This window comes from Apaloderma vittatum, unplaced genomic scaffold (genome assembly GCF_000703405.1).
Source record: "Apaloderma vittatum isolate BGI_N311 unplaced genomic scaffold, ASM70340v1 scaffold42776, whole genome shotgun sequence".
NCBI classification, from domain to species: Eukaryota; Metazoa; Chordata; class Aves; order Trogoniformes; family Trogonidae; genus Apaloderma; species Apaloderma vittatum.
The window spans coordinates 1-13,676 of record NW_009720895.1 but is presented as its reverse complement, the minus strand read 5'-3'; the positions used below and the strand labels follow the sequence as shown (position 1 = coordinate 13,676).

General features: G+C 37.4%; 1 protein-coding gene across 1 annotated transcript in view; it reads right to left on the bottom strand.

Annotated features, from left to right (window-relative positions):
- Positions 1–13,631, bottom strand: part of HERPUD2 (HERPUD family member 2) — a 17,517-nt gene extending 3,886 nt beyond the window's left edge. The window contains exons 1-4 of the mRNA XM_009871147.1: positions 13,467–13,631; positions 8,986–9,063; positions 5,590–5,703; positions 3,366–3,517 (exon numbers count right to left, since the gene is read on the bottom strand). Of these exons, the coding sequence (XP_009869449.1) occupies positions 3,366–3,517; positions 5,590–5,703; positions 8,986–9,063; positions 13,467–13,613 (491 nt within the window). The 5' untranslated portion in view covers positions 13,614–13,631. The remainder of the gene's footprint in view (positions 1–3,365; positions 3,518–5,589; positions 5,704–8,985; positions 9,064–13,466) is intronic.
- Between the last annotated feature and the right edge of the window lie 45 nt (positions 13,632–13,676).

The window sequence follows — 13,676 nt, the reverse complement described above, 5'->3', positions numbered from 1 at the left end:
CCCAAAGATTTTGATGTAGTGAACTGTAGTAAACCAGGACATCTTTCAGGACAGCATGAGAGTATAAAGCATGAAGAAAAGTTTATTCAGACTGCAGGTAGCAAAAGCTGAGACTGCAGACTACACTTGTTCCCTAAGCAAGGCACTCCCTGCAAAGATATCACCAAGAGATTTCATTAGTCTACCAGGCATTCAGATAGACAAGACTGCCCAGAAAGAAAGATGGGAGGAAGACATTAAATTCTTTTTTCCATGTTACGTGAGAGTAAGTCTTGCGCTGTAATTGTGTAGAAAAGCCTGCCATTCAACTCCATGACCTCTGCTAAAACTGTTATGTTTGTATTTAGTGTTAACGTCTTTTGACAATAGGCTGGAAGCAGGGAGGGAGGAAGGGAAAACAAAAGTTACTTTTTTCTATTACCACATGCAAACTGAGTTAATCACAGGCAACACTCTAGGTTTCTTTCAGAACTTGCAAGGGTGAAACTGGTAGTCCCGCTGGGGCTACTTATTTATGCATAATTAACATGTTGGAAGAGCAAAGCTGTCAAGCTGCTACAGAAAAACAACCATCATGCTTTTATCTGTATAGCCACAAGCTGTCCAAGTGTGTTTTTCTATCCCCTAAACTGGCAAATGTAAGACTCCTCCAAAAATCAATAAAACATTGTCCCTCATAAAATGTTTGACCCTCCAAATGTAACGATGATTCAAATATTCAACATGGGTGTTGTTAAGTACTACACTGTGACACATTACCGAGCAGTAAGTCCATTTCAAGCAGGCAGAACATCACACAGGGACACGAACACACAGGACCACTCACTGTTCAACCACAACTTCCCCAGCTCAGGCACCAGTAAGCAGTGCCACGCAATTTGCCCAAGTGAGTTCCGCAGGAACTCACCAATTCTTTTTCTTGCCAATTACAGATTCTAGGGGTTTTTTTTAAAACTGCTAAGCTGACCTCAACAAAAGCTGAGAGGCCTTAGGCTAATAGCTCTCTGTTCAATATATCTTTTAGAAATATTACAAGATTTAAGTCTCTACTTTCTTCCAAACTCTTTCAGAAGTTGCTTTCTTGATATCTTAAAGCTTAGTAATAGATTAAGAAACCAGTCAACCAAGACAAACCACACAAGATTTCAGTTATGTCCTTTCCTTTCCCTTCCCAATCAAGTACTCATTTTTTTCTTATTTTCCTTTTTTTCCCCAACAGCTTTTCTTGAAACTGTGACTTTTTGAGAAGACTTAACTCCATTGACGAAAAAAAGTAGACATCAATATTCAAGAAGTGGCTTCTGGCTTAGAATGGCAACTAGTACAGCAGTATTTTGTTTGCTCAACAAAAAACAGATTAAGGCAGATGTTGACAATTACACAGCTATTACAGCTGCCAGGGTATTAAGTTAGATTGCCACATTCAGGAACAACTAAACACAGCATTAGGAAGTTACACAAGTTTTAGGGAGAAGAACCTCTCCAAAGGAAGAGGCTCTTCACTGTTACAAGGAAAAGGAAAGCAGCACATGCTTTCTCATCAAAAGGAGGAGAACATGGCAGGAAGCAGAGTATTTCAAAGGACTGGCAGCAGCAAAACAAGAGCAGAGAAGCAAAGTGGACAGTGACAGGCATTCCAAGATTGGAGAACAGAACAGACCAGAGATCAGAAAACACACAAGTTGGAAAACAGTTGTTAATGTTCAAAAGGTAGAGGTAGCTTCCGAATATTCTGAAAGGAGGCACACACTCCTCAAATAGGTGTCTATGGAAGACACCTAAAATGAGCTAACTGGATTCAGTTTGAAGGTTTAAGGTCAGACCAGTCAGCTTGTGTCATCATGAAGATACTGCTCACCACCAGTGGAAAAATAAGACTTTTATTCAGATTGAAAAGCTCAATCTCTGTCACCTGCATGACTGACAATAACTGCATTTGTTTAATGACCCTGACTCTCATTCAGTGTCAAACTCCAGTGGTATTTCAGTATCCTCCACTATGTTGTGAGCAAAGGCTACTGAAGAAGCAAGGTACTTACATGCTAGAACATACTGCATGCTGTCAGCACATCATTTTTTCTTCACTATGAAAACATTTACTTTGCACACCATATGAAAACATTTCACTAGATGGGCTGCCCACACTTGACAAATAATCTCACTTCCTTGATGTTTGTCTGCTTACTGCTTCCAAATACTCCTCAATTTGAAACGCAGGCATTTCAGGACTGGGTTCATCTGTTCTGTCTGTACCTGTGTTGCACAGTGAGACCCTGATCTGCAATGAAGTCCCCAGGAGCAGATGATGCTGTACTTGCTCTCCACAGCAAGACTACCTTGGTAGATCCCTAAACTACTTGCCCATTCCCACCTCTAACCAAGGGTTTTAGAAAACTGCATTTACAAAAGTTCAAAAGCAACAGAAAGTTTAAAATTCCTTTTTCTGTAATATTTTAACAATCTAAAGTAGCTGTTTTCCCAAAGGGTATTCAACTTGCACACTGAAGCTTTGTGCCAGGAATGAAGAAACCATCAAAACCGTCATGTTGTCAGCATTTTTTGTTGTTGTTTCAGCATTTTTTCAAAGAAAATCTCTAGAATCTATACAGTACTGGGAGAACACCTTGCAAAAAGAAATCCTGAAAGTGTTCTTTGAGGACACGACAGCTATCATTTCAGAAGACATTATTTTCCAGTTCCCCTCTTGGAAGAAAAAAAAGAAAAAAAATAAGATGCTGCAGAGGTCACAAAATTCCTAAAGCTGCTTTTTAAGCACAAAAAAAGAAAGACAGTTTTGAAAGTTATGTAATAACTAGAAATGTACGCTGGTAACCTTTTATTGGGATGTATGAAAATAGTTTAAAATTCTGTTGTAGATAAACAAGCACTTACATGTACTCAAAACACTTGTATATCATTTCTATGGCTGAATCCAACATGGAGAAGAGTTACATCTCTTTTGTGTCAAAAACTAAGAACCATCATATTCTCATAAGATTTTAGTGCTGATTACAATAAAGCTCTAGAAAAAGCAATCAAAATCAACAATTCTATCAGTTACGTTACTAACTACATTCACTAGAGAAATAGTACAGCTGCACTTATCAACAAGAAGTAGAGGGAGGAAAGCATGAAACAAAACCAAAAACCAACATGAAGGGGAGCACTTAGAACACTTACTCTTTGATTGACTCCTGGCTAAAAAGATTCAAGTTCACATGAAAAAATACTTCTAATGTGACTTACACTTCAGGGTGAACTAGCCAAATCATTTTGCAGACTGTGAAGGAAACATAACTGTAACCAAACACTTCAAGTACTTTACAGAGTATTAAAGAGCTGAGGATTGCTTCAGTCTCACTTACCCTTGCATGAAATAAGGGAACTGGTGGCTTGGCGTGGGATTGCTTTGTGCTTGGGGAAGATTACGACGTCTCACTCCATCTGCATTCAAAGACGTAGATGAAGTTTCTTGGTTTGTGGGTGAGGCAGCAGTCAATCCAGAATTATCTAAATTCTTAAAAATAAACAAAATTGAGGTTGGGGATCTTATTGCCACAGTTAAAAGATTGACAACTGCATATTAAAAGAGAAAACAAACTATTTGCTTTAATGTTTTGTATTAGGCTGTATTGAGAAGATAAGCACCAGGCAAGTCTTCTGCGGTTTTACTGGTTCTGGCAAGCCTTTAGTAAAAACAGAAATTCAAAGTTGTATTCAGGCGTACATCTAAAAAAAAAAAAAAAAATAAAATTCAACACTTGATGGGTCCCAGAAAAAAAACCAAGTCACTGGGAATCAAAGTTTCCAAAAGCCAAGCCAAAACAAAGCTTAATCAAAAGAATATTTAGCAGGAACAAAAATTCTGGTAGCTATCGATAGCAAAAATACCTATAAACTCAGGATACAACTTCATATTGAGAGACAACAGTGCCTGCATTGGCTTAAAATATCATTCCTCTATCTTGGACTTCAGTTTCTCCTTCTAACTCCTTATCCTCTTCACTGTGCCAGCTACCTAATCCAAACAGCTGCTGGGAGGGGGCAGGGGGTGGGAATAGGAAAGGAGCTAGGAAATATTTACACTCCCAGAAACACACCTCCAACTCGTGTGTCAGACCTTCAACGCTTTCCAAGATCAATACTTAACCCTGAAAGCAGGACAACAGCTGGCTCTCCTAGATTATTTGTCACCATAGCAAGATTGCAATTTGACCATTGAGATGCATTGTTTTAGTTTTAATAAATCTCCAAATCCTGTTGCTAAGCATTACTGTAACATTTACTCAGTAGAAAATCCTCTTCAACTTTGACAACTCAGGAAGTGAGGAGGTGCAATTACTTATGACATCCATATCACATTTGCCCTACAAAGGAAAACAAGAAAAATTTTACCACTAGACAGGGTAGGGAGGAGAAAATAAAAGCACAAAAAAACCAAATGGCAGAACAAAGGCCGTTCAACCTTTAGTTCTTTCCTTCGAAGTGTTATGAACTTAAGACTGCACATACCAACTGCTTTAAGCAGTCATTAAACAGTTATTTAAATACATGTACAACTGTTCTATGTAGCAATAAAACAACAAAGGAGGCCCCGTGCCCTGCTTTCAGAGGTAGAAATATAGCCTCTGTAAAGACAATAGAACCACCGTCCACTCTCTGCTATTCCTTAAACTCTACTACTGTTCCTGTCACATAGCAATCACGAACAGTACTCTATCAGCACAAGAATTAAGACAGAGAGCTTATTACTGGAAGGGTAGTTCCCATGTGCTGAAAATCAACATACCGCAAGTGAGAAGTACCTACAGTGGTATTGCACACTTTCCAGCTAACCTTCAAGAATTGCTTAGTGCTGCTGCCAGCTCTGGAAAAAGCCAAGAGTTACAGTAACGACAACCATATCATCAACAGAAACACTAACTGCACTTCGATTTAAAACAGAGTACAAACAAAGAACATCATAATTTCTAGAGGGTGTTAAGAAGGAAGGCTCAGAACATCCTAAAGAAAAGGGTTCTGTGAACAGCTTAAATAATAAAGTGTTAGGAGCACTTTCTACTTCTCAGTCGTACAGACACTATGACCACTTTGCAGCTACTACATTAGTAATGGTCAACTCCTGTCAAGCTGGCCAAGCTTCACCTATCTTACAACAAGGACACTAATTTCATCAGTTTCTCTTCAGCAGTATATATTTTCACAGAATAAATCAGAACTTAGGGCATGTTTTTTAAAAAAAAATACCAATACCAAAACCTGAATACACTGCTCCTTCTGTCAAAGATGTGGGGATATGGAAAGAAGGAAAATCTACTTTTTGATAAAGTGTTAGATAGAAACGATAGCTTAGAAAAAGTAGTGCTTTAATTTCTAATAAACATAACTGTGTTACAATTTGAAAAACTGTCATCTTTGTTTAAATCAAGTTACACCCTTAAATGATCAAGTCTAATTGTACAAATGCATATGGCATGTTCTACTTTCCCCACACTATTGTACATTCACATTTTAAACATTAAAAAATAAATTCTTGGAAAGCTTCCTCCATGTAGAATAATTCACATCCTGTGTATGACAAAAACTCACTGAGCTACTCCTGGAGGTTGAAGCTCCGTGACCTTCTCTACTTGTGCTGGGTTTTGGAGAACTTGGGGGTGTCCGAGAAGTACATACCAGATGAACCATATGATACTCATCTTGCTAAAAATTAAAGAAATTGAAGAGCTAAGGCAACAATATTAGAGAAATTTACAAACAAAAACCATCTTTAAAAATCCAGTTTCAAAGATGCATTTGCAATCAGTAGAGAAACAGTATACAAAATGGAGACACCATAAAGTAAAACTTGAGCCTAGCACAGGAGAAGCCTGCTGTTTCATTGCTAATGTTTTCTTAGCAGCTGTCCACAATAACACATTAAACATTCACTTACCCTCACTTTTCCCTGGAACTGCCATACAGCAGAACCAATGGAAGAGCTCATATTGAAACACAAGGAAGTACAACATAAGTTTTAACTTTTACTTTGGAAAAAAAATCTCAAACCCTTTACAGGGCTTGGTTTCCCAAAAGTTAAGAATGCTTACACCTGCACTGAGATCTAATGAAGGGTGTTACTCAATAAAGACAATGGGGTGAATGAAAAATGTAGGCACTGGAATTCCACAAGCAGACCAAGGTAAGAAAAACATACCAGCCATTGCCTTCACCAGACTTTAGCCTAAGCTTCACCTGCAGATGCCCAGCTGAAGAGCCCCTGCAGATATTCCACACTCAGTGAATGTTACTTGTAGCACTAGATAGGACTTGAGCATTCTTAAATATTTGAAGTGAGGAAGGGAATGAGTGGCATCACTTGAAGCCATGTCAGCATGCTAGTAATCAGCTCACGTCAATTCTTCAAGAATATGCTCCCACCCAAGACAGATGACATAACAACTTCAGTTTGAAACTACTTCACTGTACCAGATGAAAACACCTCATTGTGTCAGCATGGCTGAGGCTTACATGACCACAGCAACAAGAAAAGTTAAGAGTGTGTATTTAAATTGCACACTACAGCTTCCTCAGTAACCAAATTTTCATCAAAAGAAAAAAAGAAAAGAAAAAAAACCCATCCTTTCCTGAAATCAGCATGGTGTAGTGAAGCTCCAGTTTTTAATGCGATAACATTTAGGAGTATAAGGCTTGAAAATTTTTTAGCTATTAAAAAATGTTAACATGTGCATTTACTTATTTTTTAAGTTTTAATATTTAGGAACAATGAAAACTGGGTAACTGCTTTTATACAGCATTGTGTCCTACCGCTATCAATAGTCTATGCATTATCCACATTCATTTCAACTCCTCCACACGTAGCACTTTCTAGCCCCAAACATTAAATGCCATTTCTTACCAGTTAGTGACAGTGAACAATGATCAGAGGACACAGGTGATCAGCATTCTGACCACATCAAGCCTTTAACCTAACTGGTTACCTTCTTTCTAGACAAGAACTTATGCTACTCAAAAAGGCAAAGGAAGCTGTTAAGTGTAAGCTTACACTTACAGCATTATCCCACGTGACAGTTTATTGTAATATGGTTCTATTCAGATGTAACGTGTTGGATATCACTATGCTTGAAGAGTGCCACAGCTTCCAGCCTCAAGGTATTTTGTATTTTTGAAATGACACTGCTCAGTATTGAAGAGCAAGTATCACAAAGCTAAATTGAGGTTTCACAAATCCTCAGGTAATGTTAAGAATTTACAGCTAATCAAGTAGGAAGAATATGGCAGAGAATGAGATTGAACTTAAAAGGAATCATACCTTTTATTCAAAAGTTCTTAAAAGCTTGAGCACAGAAAACTCCTCCCCTTACAACACAAATTTTTGACTTTGTGCTTAAGCCTAATGGATACATTTCTAAATTCAGCCAACTTCTTTAACTAAACCCAAGGCTCCTCGCTACTAAAATGCCTTTAAAGTCAAATATAGCCCCTGTATAGTGAAGGAAGACATTAGCTAGGCAAGTTTCTTCTCTAGCACAAAATCAAGGTTTGGAATCATGTTTCCTAAATCCAGTCTGCTGTAAGCAGGCCAAGTGTATTTAAGAAAACCAGACTTTGTTTTGTCCTTAATAATCAAAACTAAGCTTTGAGGTTAAGTTATATAAGCATTTTCATGAATTTTTAAGTGATACAGGACACATACTGGTTGGCAACAGTCCAGCTCCAGTTTTCTAGTAAACCTATACACAGCAAATTTCAATTTTTTTTTGGCAAGCAGTTAAATGTAATTTAATAAAATCTATTTTAAAAATAATATTATAAAGTAATAGTGTTAGTTTGCCTAAGCAGTACTCGAAATTCCATTGCATGTTTCTCCATTATTAATACTGAAGTTGCCCACTTTCACTAAAACATTAACTTTCCTTTAGAGACTTTCCTCCATAGTAAATATTAAAAGGTAACTCCCACTCTTGCAGACTGTACATTGATTTTTACCTCAACAGATTAGAAGAAAAAAAAAAGTAGCATTACCAACATCCAGGTACAGTTCTCCTATTTCATACCATTAAAAACTGTAATTGCTTCATGACCTAAAGTATTTTCTAAATATAGCTACTGATGCATCCGGATCTGCTTACAAATTTGAAGACTACTCCACATAACGCATTACCATCAAAACTGAAACAAAAGTTCTCAATAATATGCCCTAAATATCATCTTATTCTATCCATTTTTAAGAACTTTACCAACTTAATCAAGTCTCTATTACCTAATAGCATCAATCCAAACTATTTGAACCAATTTGAGAACCAAGCGCATGTATTTCAAGATTTCCTACATGAGACATCATGTGTATTCAGGATTTGGATTTCATTTAAATCTTGGCCAAAGATTCCAAAGTTAGATGAGTAAAATAACTTTTTTCCAAGATAAACTAGAATTTAAAAAAAAAATAAATAAATAAATGCAAGAACCAACAAACTTTCAAGTATCATCATGAACAGTTAATAACCAATGTATAAAACCAGGACAATGAACAGCTCTCCCACCAAAACCATTTAGGAATTCAGAATTCTGGTTTTGCATATAAATGTATTTCCCTTAATTTGCTTGCACCACTGCTGTTTTTCATGTAAGTTCTTGGAATTAAGTATGTACAAGAAATTAAATGATGTCCCAAACCAATACAAACCTGTTAAATGATTCCATTCATGTCATAGTGGGACCTGCGCACAAAGAAGTCACTCTACACTATGTATCACTTGTTCGGGACTTCCGTAGCTTAGTCTCTCTCCCACCAATCGGAAACATGCCTCAATCCACAAGTTTCACAATCCTACATACATTTTCCAGAACGTATCAACAACATATAGTTACATCTCTCAATACAACAGTGAAAATTCAAAGCTAAGCAACACAAATCTAAATTCCTATTTTCCAAAAAAAAGAGGGGGTTGATCAAGTATCGTACGGTGTTGATATAAAGCTTACTTTTCTGAGAACATCTTTCAGCTGCAGGTGATCAGGAAGTAGTCTGCCAGAATACACCAGCCTCTGATCCTTTGTAGACTAGGAGATGGGACAAAGAAAGGAATTTAGCTTTTTCCTGCTGTACAGATATACAGCTGGAGATAACAGTTGCAGATGAGAAAATCCTTTACCATTCCAACCATCACCAGACAGCCTTAAAAACATTTCAGAGGCCTCACAAGCCAATGTGCAAAATCTGAATAAGAATTCTGCTATTATTCACTCGCAGCAAGAGTGCCATAAAAATCAACAACACTTAACCGGCAAATGCTGCTCAAGTAAGCTATCAAGTGTATTCAAAAATTCCTTATTTTAAAGAAGATTTGCTCTTTACTCTGCTCCCATTCCCAGGCACTTGCTGAAAAAGTAAATGCAAAAGTGGCTAGGGCAAAGAAAAAAAAAACCAAAAATAGTTAGTAGAATGATGGAGCGATAATTAAAATATGCAGAAGAAGGACACATATTTCAATCTTGACAAGATAAAATACTTGAATAGATGAAGTGCTGCAAGAAATTCAACATCAATGCTGTACTATCTATTTATGTTTAAAACAACAACAAAAAATGCCTGTCTCTCTCAGTCAAAGTTCTTCTGAACTATGCCATTCCAGTTGCTCCTTTCAGGCAGAAACAGGCTGCTAACAGAATACAAGCTTATTTGCATTTGGTATTTGGGAAAGGCTTTCTTAGAAAAACTCGAGTTTGAGGCATGCATCAAGATTACAAAAAACTTTGGTTTCCTGTAAATTAGAAATCTGTTGCTTTAGAACAACCAGTGGAGCCAGAAGAAAAGTTTCAGAAACCTTCTTTCTGGGTCCTGAGATAGATTATCTGGGGATTAATTAGGATAGATAAGCAGTGATATCAAAACAAGCAAAACAGAGCAGAAAAAACAAACAACACAAAAAATCCCCCCCCAAACCGAATTCCAAATATTTGTATCATCGTCCAACATGGCAATGGAATGCTGTTTTGTCTGTCCCTCTCAATATAGCTTTCTACATGGTCAAATTCAGATTTTTGACTTCACTACCTTATATATGAACCCTCCCCCAACTCCATCTAAGTAAGTAGCTTCTCAAACGTGATACAAGTAGTACAGCTTATTTATATTAAATACTTTACAGAAAAATAACTGCTAGATTAAAATGACCCCTCAAAGCTGACTACTACACAGCCTTTAGTAATACGTTTCAGCTCCTTATAAAACTACAAAAGCAGAGTTACACATACACTGAGTACTGTTAATCACATTAAGCTACAGACATCAATGGGGGAAGATGAGGTCTTAAGCCTCGTACTCCTTCCTAAGTAAAATACGTAGCTGTGCTCTGCAGGATTATCACTTGCAATTCTCAGGGGGAAAGCTACCCTGGAATTTTGAAATGCAGAGGGTTTTTCAGTGCAGATGGAAGAAGAGATGAAAAATGTGAAAACACAGTAATTCACACATATGCCAAAGCAAACAACAAAGGCATTCAACTCATCTTCTGCCAGAGGAGGTTCACTACTGCACCTCCCGCTTCAAGGAACGGCATGCTCACTTCTAGTGTCCAAACACAGAACTGTGATGGAAAAACACTTCAAAAAGTATATAATTAGAATGGCCCCATTTTCAGAGGCATCAGATAAAACGATCCTAGAACTTAAAATTTAGAGATGGAATACAGTTTTCAGATCACAATCCACAAGGTATGTATTTAAAACGAAGAACTCAACAGCTAGTGGGAGCTTTTTTCTTCCATTTTCACGCAAGGCTCTTTCCACAGCGCTTAGTCCAAGGTAGCTACGCCCAGCATGTTACCAAATCAACGAAATCTAAGCTAATGCAGCAGCTTCCTCTAGAAACACAATCTCTGAGCTACGCTGTTTCAGCCACATTATTTTGGTCACTCGGCCTCTCTCCCATTCTTTCACTGGAAATAAAAAAACCAATTATTCACATCTGGTTAGAACTGTGGGCAAAGTCTATGCTATACGACAGGTAGTAGAGGAAACGAAAAACAGCAGTTTTAAAGTAGTGCTTATGGGTGTAATCAATGCAGCAGTTAATGCACTGAATATAAGGTCTGCCAGACTGAGACAAACAGGTGGATTTTACAAGTTTTCTCTTCTTAAATAAATATTTAGGAACACTGTAAATGCAGTACTCTAGCTATAAAAGTTTGGTACAGTCAGAGGAAAAAATAGTGACGGATGTGAACCTCAGTGTAGGCCCACAAGCTAATTTAATACTGTTTTAAATCCATTTAGCTTATTCAATGAATTAGTAAGTGTACCGACTTTAATAACAACTAAACCAATTTAAATCTGCCTGTACTTGGAATTTAGACATATTTAGCTAAGTTGTTCACACAAATTAATCTGGAAAAAAATCACAACTACACTGCCTCAAGGCCTAACTTCGTATTTGCCTATTTTAACCACCTCATTTTCAGAATATATACTCTTAACAAATAGTAAATTTATTGACGCCACTTACACGTATCATCAATTTACTAATTTAGAGATGCATATAGGAGAATGAGGTACAAGTTACACATTAAAACTTGAAAACTATGTACAGCAGTGAAAAAAAATTATTTCTATTTTACATCCTTAACTTAAAAAACACTGCAATACCTGTATAGAGCATCTGTGTTCTGATGTATTCTCGCATTCTGAAAATAGCATTGTAATAGAAGTTATTTCCAGGACCTATCATATTCGGGGAATGCAGAAATTTGATCAACAAGCTATTGACACTGATCTGGTTTAAAAAGAAAAAAAAAAAAAAGGGAAAGGAAGGGAGAAGGAGGAAGCTCCTAAAAGCACAAAGATTTAAACATACTTGAAAAAAATGGTAGCACTCAACATCAAAAATGTATCAAGCCAAAAATACACTTTCTGATTTTACTACACATAGGAGACATCCTATTAAACACCTTTCTCCTATCTAATGTTACACTTAGATTTGAAAGGATCTATGAAATACTGTGTTCAGTTATTAGTTTAATTGTAAATACAGTAAATCTAAATTAAACAGGAATTACTGAGATAATTTTCACTAAAGAAACTCCCCATTTTTTAACCCAGAACAAATTCTGGTATTCTGAACTAGTTATTTAATAATGAGAATCATGTTGAGGAATTAATTTTCAACAGAAGAAAGACACTCCAGGAAACTGAAATTAAGTATTATATTACTGGTTAAAAACCTAAGGTGCAACATAAAAGCCTCTTGATCATTACAGATTCTTTGTAGAAGCCCAATTTCACAAGATCACAGGATGAGTCAGAAAACTAGTGTTTAGACATAAATACGTCACAACAGGAGATTCTAGTGAGGAAGAAGAAGAAGCAATCAGCTGAAGTGGTGTATTTGGTCTTTTCACAGCAGATAGGCTCTCTCAGCAGAGAATTATTCACAGCAACAACTAAATCCACAAACTGTCAAATACTGTACTAGTGACACACCTTAAGTTGTTGACTGCTTTTCTTCCTCTTTCTCCAAAAGGTAGAAAACCCCTTTGAGACACAAAGCTACTATTTTCCTTTCCCACCACGGGAAATAAATCAATTGACAAAGCCAATAATTCTTCTCCTGAACTAGGTAAATACTAATCATTTACAATATAAATGCAGCCTTTGTCCAACGATTTCTACAGCAAGGTCAAGGCCTCTACACATGCTGCTGCAGTGTGGAGGCAGTCACTCCCTCTATATAGTTTTCTGGAACAAATTTTCAAATACACTGTTCTGTACGATTGTTATTCTAAAGGGGTACAATATTATCTTTCTGTTATTATCTATACGTATTTTCATACCCTCTTTTTAATTGTCAAATTGAGAGCTTAAAAGAATTTACAATTAAACCACATGTTCCTCAGGGAAAAAAAAATAGCTTTAGGCTTTTCTGTGAATACAATTACAACTGTCGTTCAAGTTTGTATAACATCTGAAAGCAGAGTTTCCAGCACAACCTCAAAAAATGGCTTTTCTAAGAGGAAAAAAAAGGAAATAATTCTGGAGGTTGTTCAACTGCATGTTTCAACTATTATTATGAATAAACATCTACCCATGAATTCATTAGATTGCGGTCAATTTAGCTGTATCACTTATGCTGTAATTACCTTAGACAGAACTCTTATATTTGCATAAATTAAACTCAGTTAACAGAGATATCTCAATTCCAGCTCCTAAAAATTAAACAGCACATTAGTAAGCGTCTTCAGAGATAGCACCTTGCAGGATGCTACTCTGTAATCTTCGCAAATCATACAAAAGGTCGTCTCTTTATGTTGCCAACATCCCTGCAAGCAGAAAGCCAGCCACTGCCCTTACACAGCCAGCTCTTCGGCTTTCAAACTGTTCTTTATTTTACAGAGCACCTAAGAAAAGTCTCCCCCGACTGCTCACGAGTCACCGCGATGCCAGCCTTACCGACGAGCCCAACAACTCACCGGTTTACTGGGGTAGACTTTGGAGAGGTGAGACTTGAGCTTGCCCACAGTCCAGCCCAGGCAGCAGTTAATGGTCTGGTCGGTGTACTTCTGGTTGGGGGCCCTGATGATGAGGGTCACCGGGTGGTCCGCGTCGCTCTGCTCCATGCCGCCGGCGGGCAGGGCCGGCCCTCGCCCCTCTCTTTCCCCCCGGGAGGCGCTGAGGGCGGG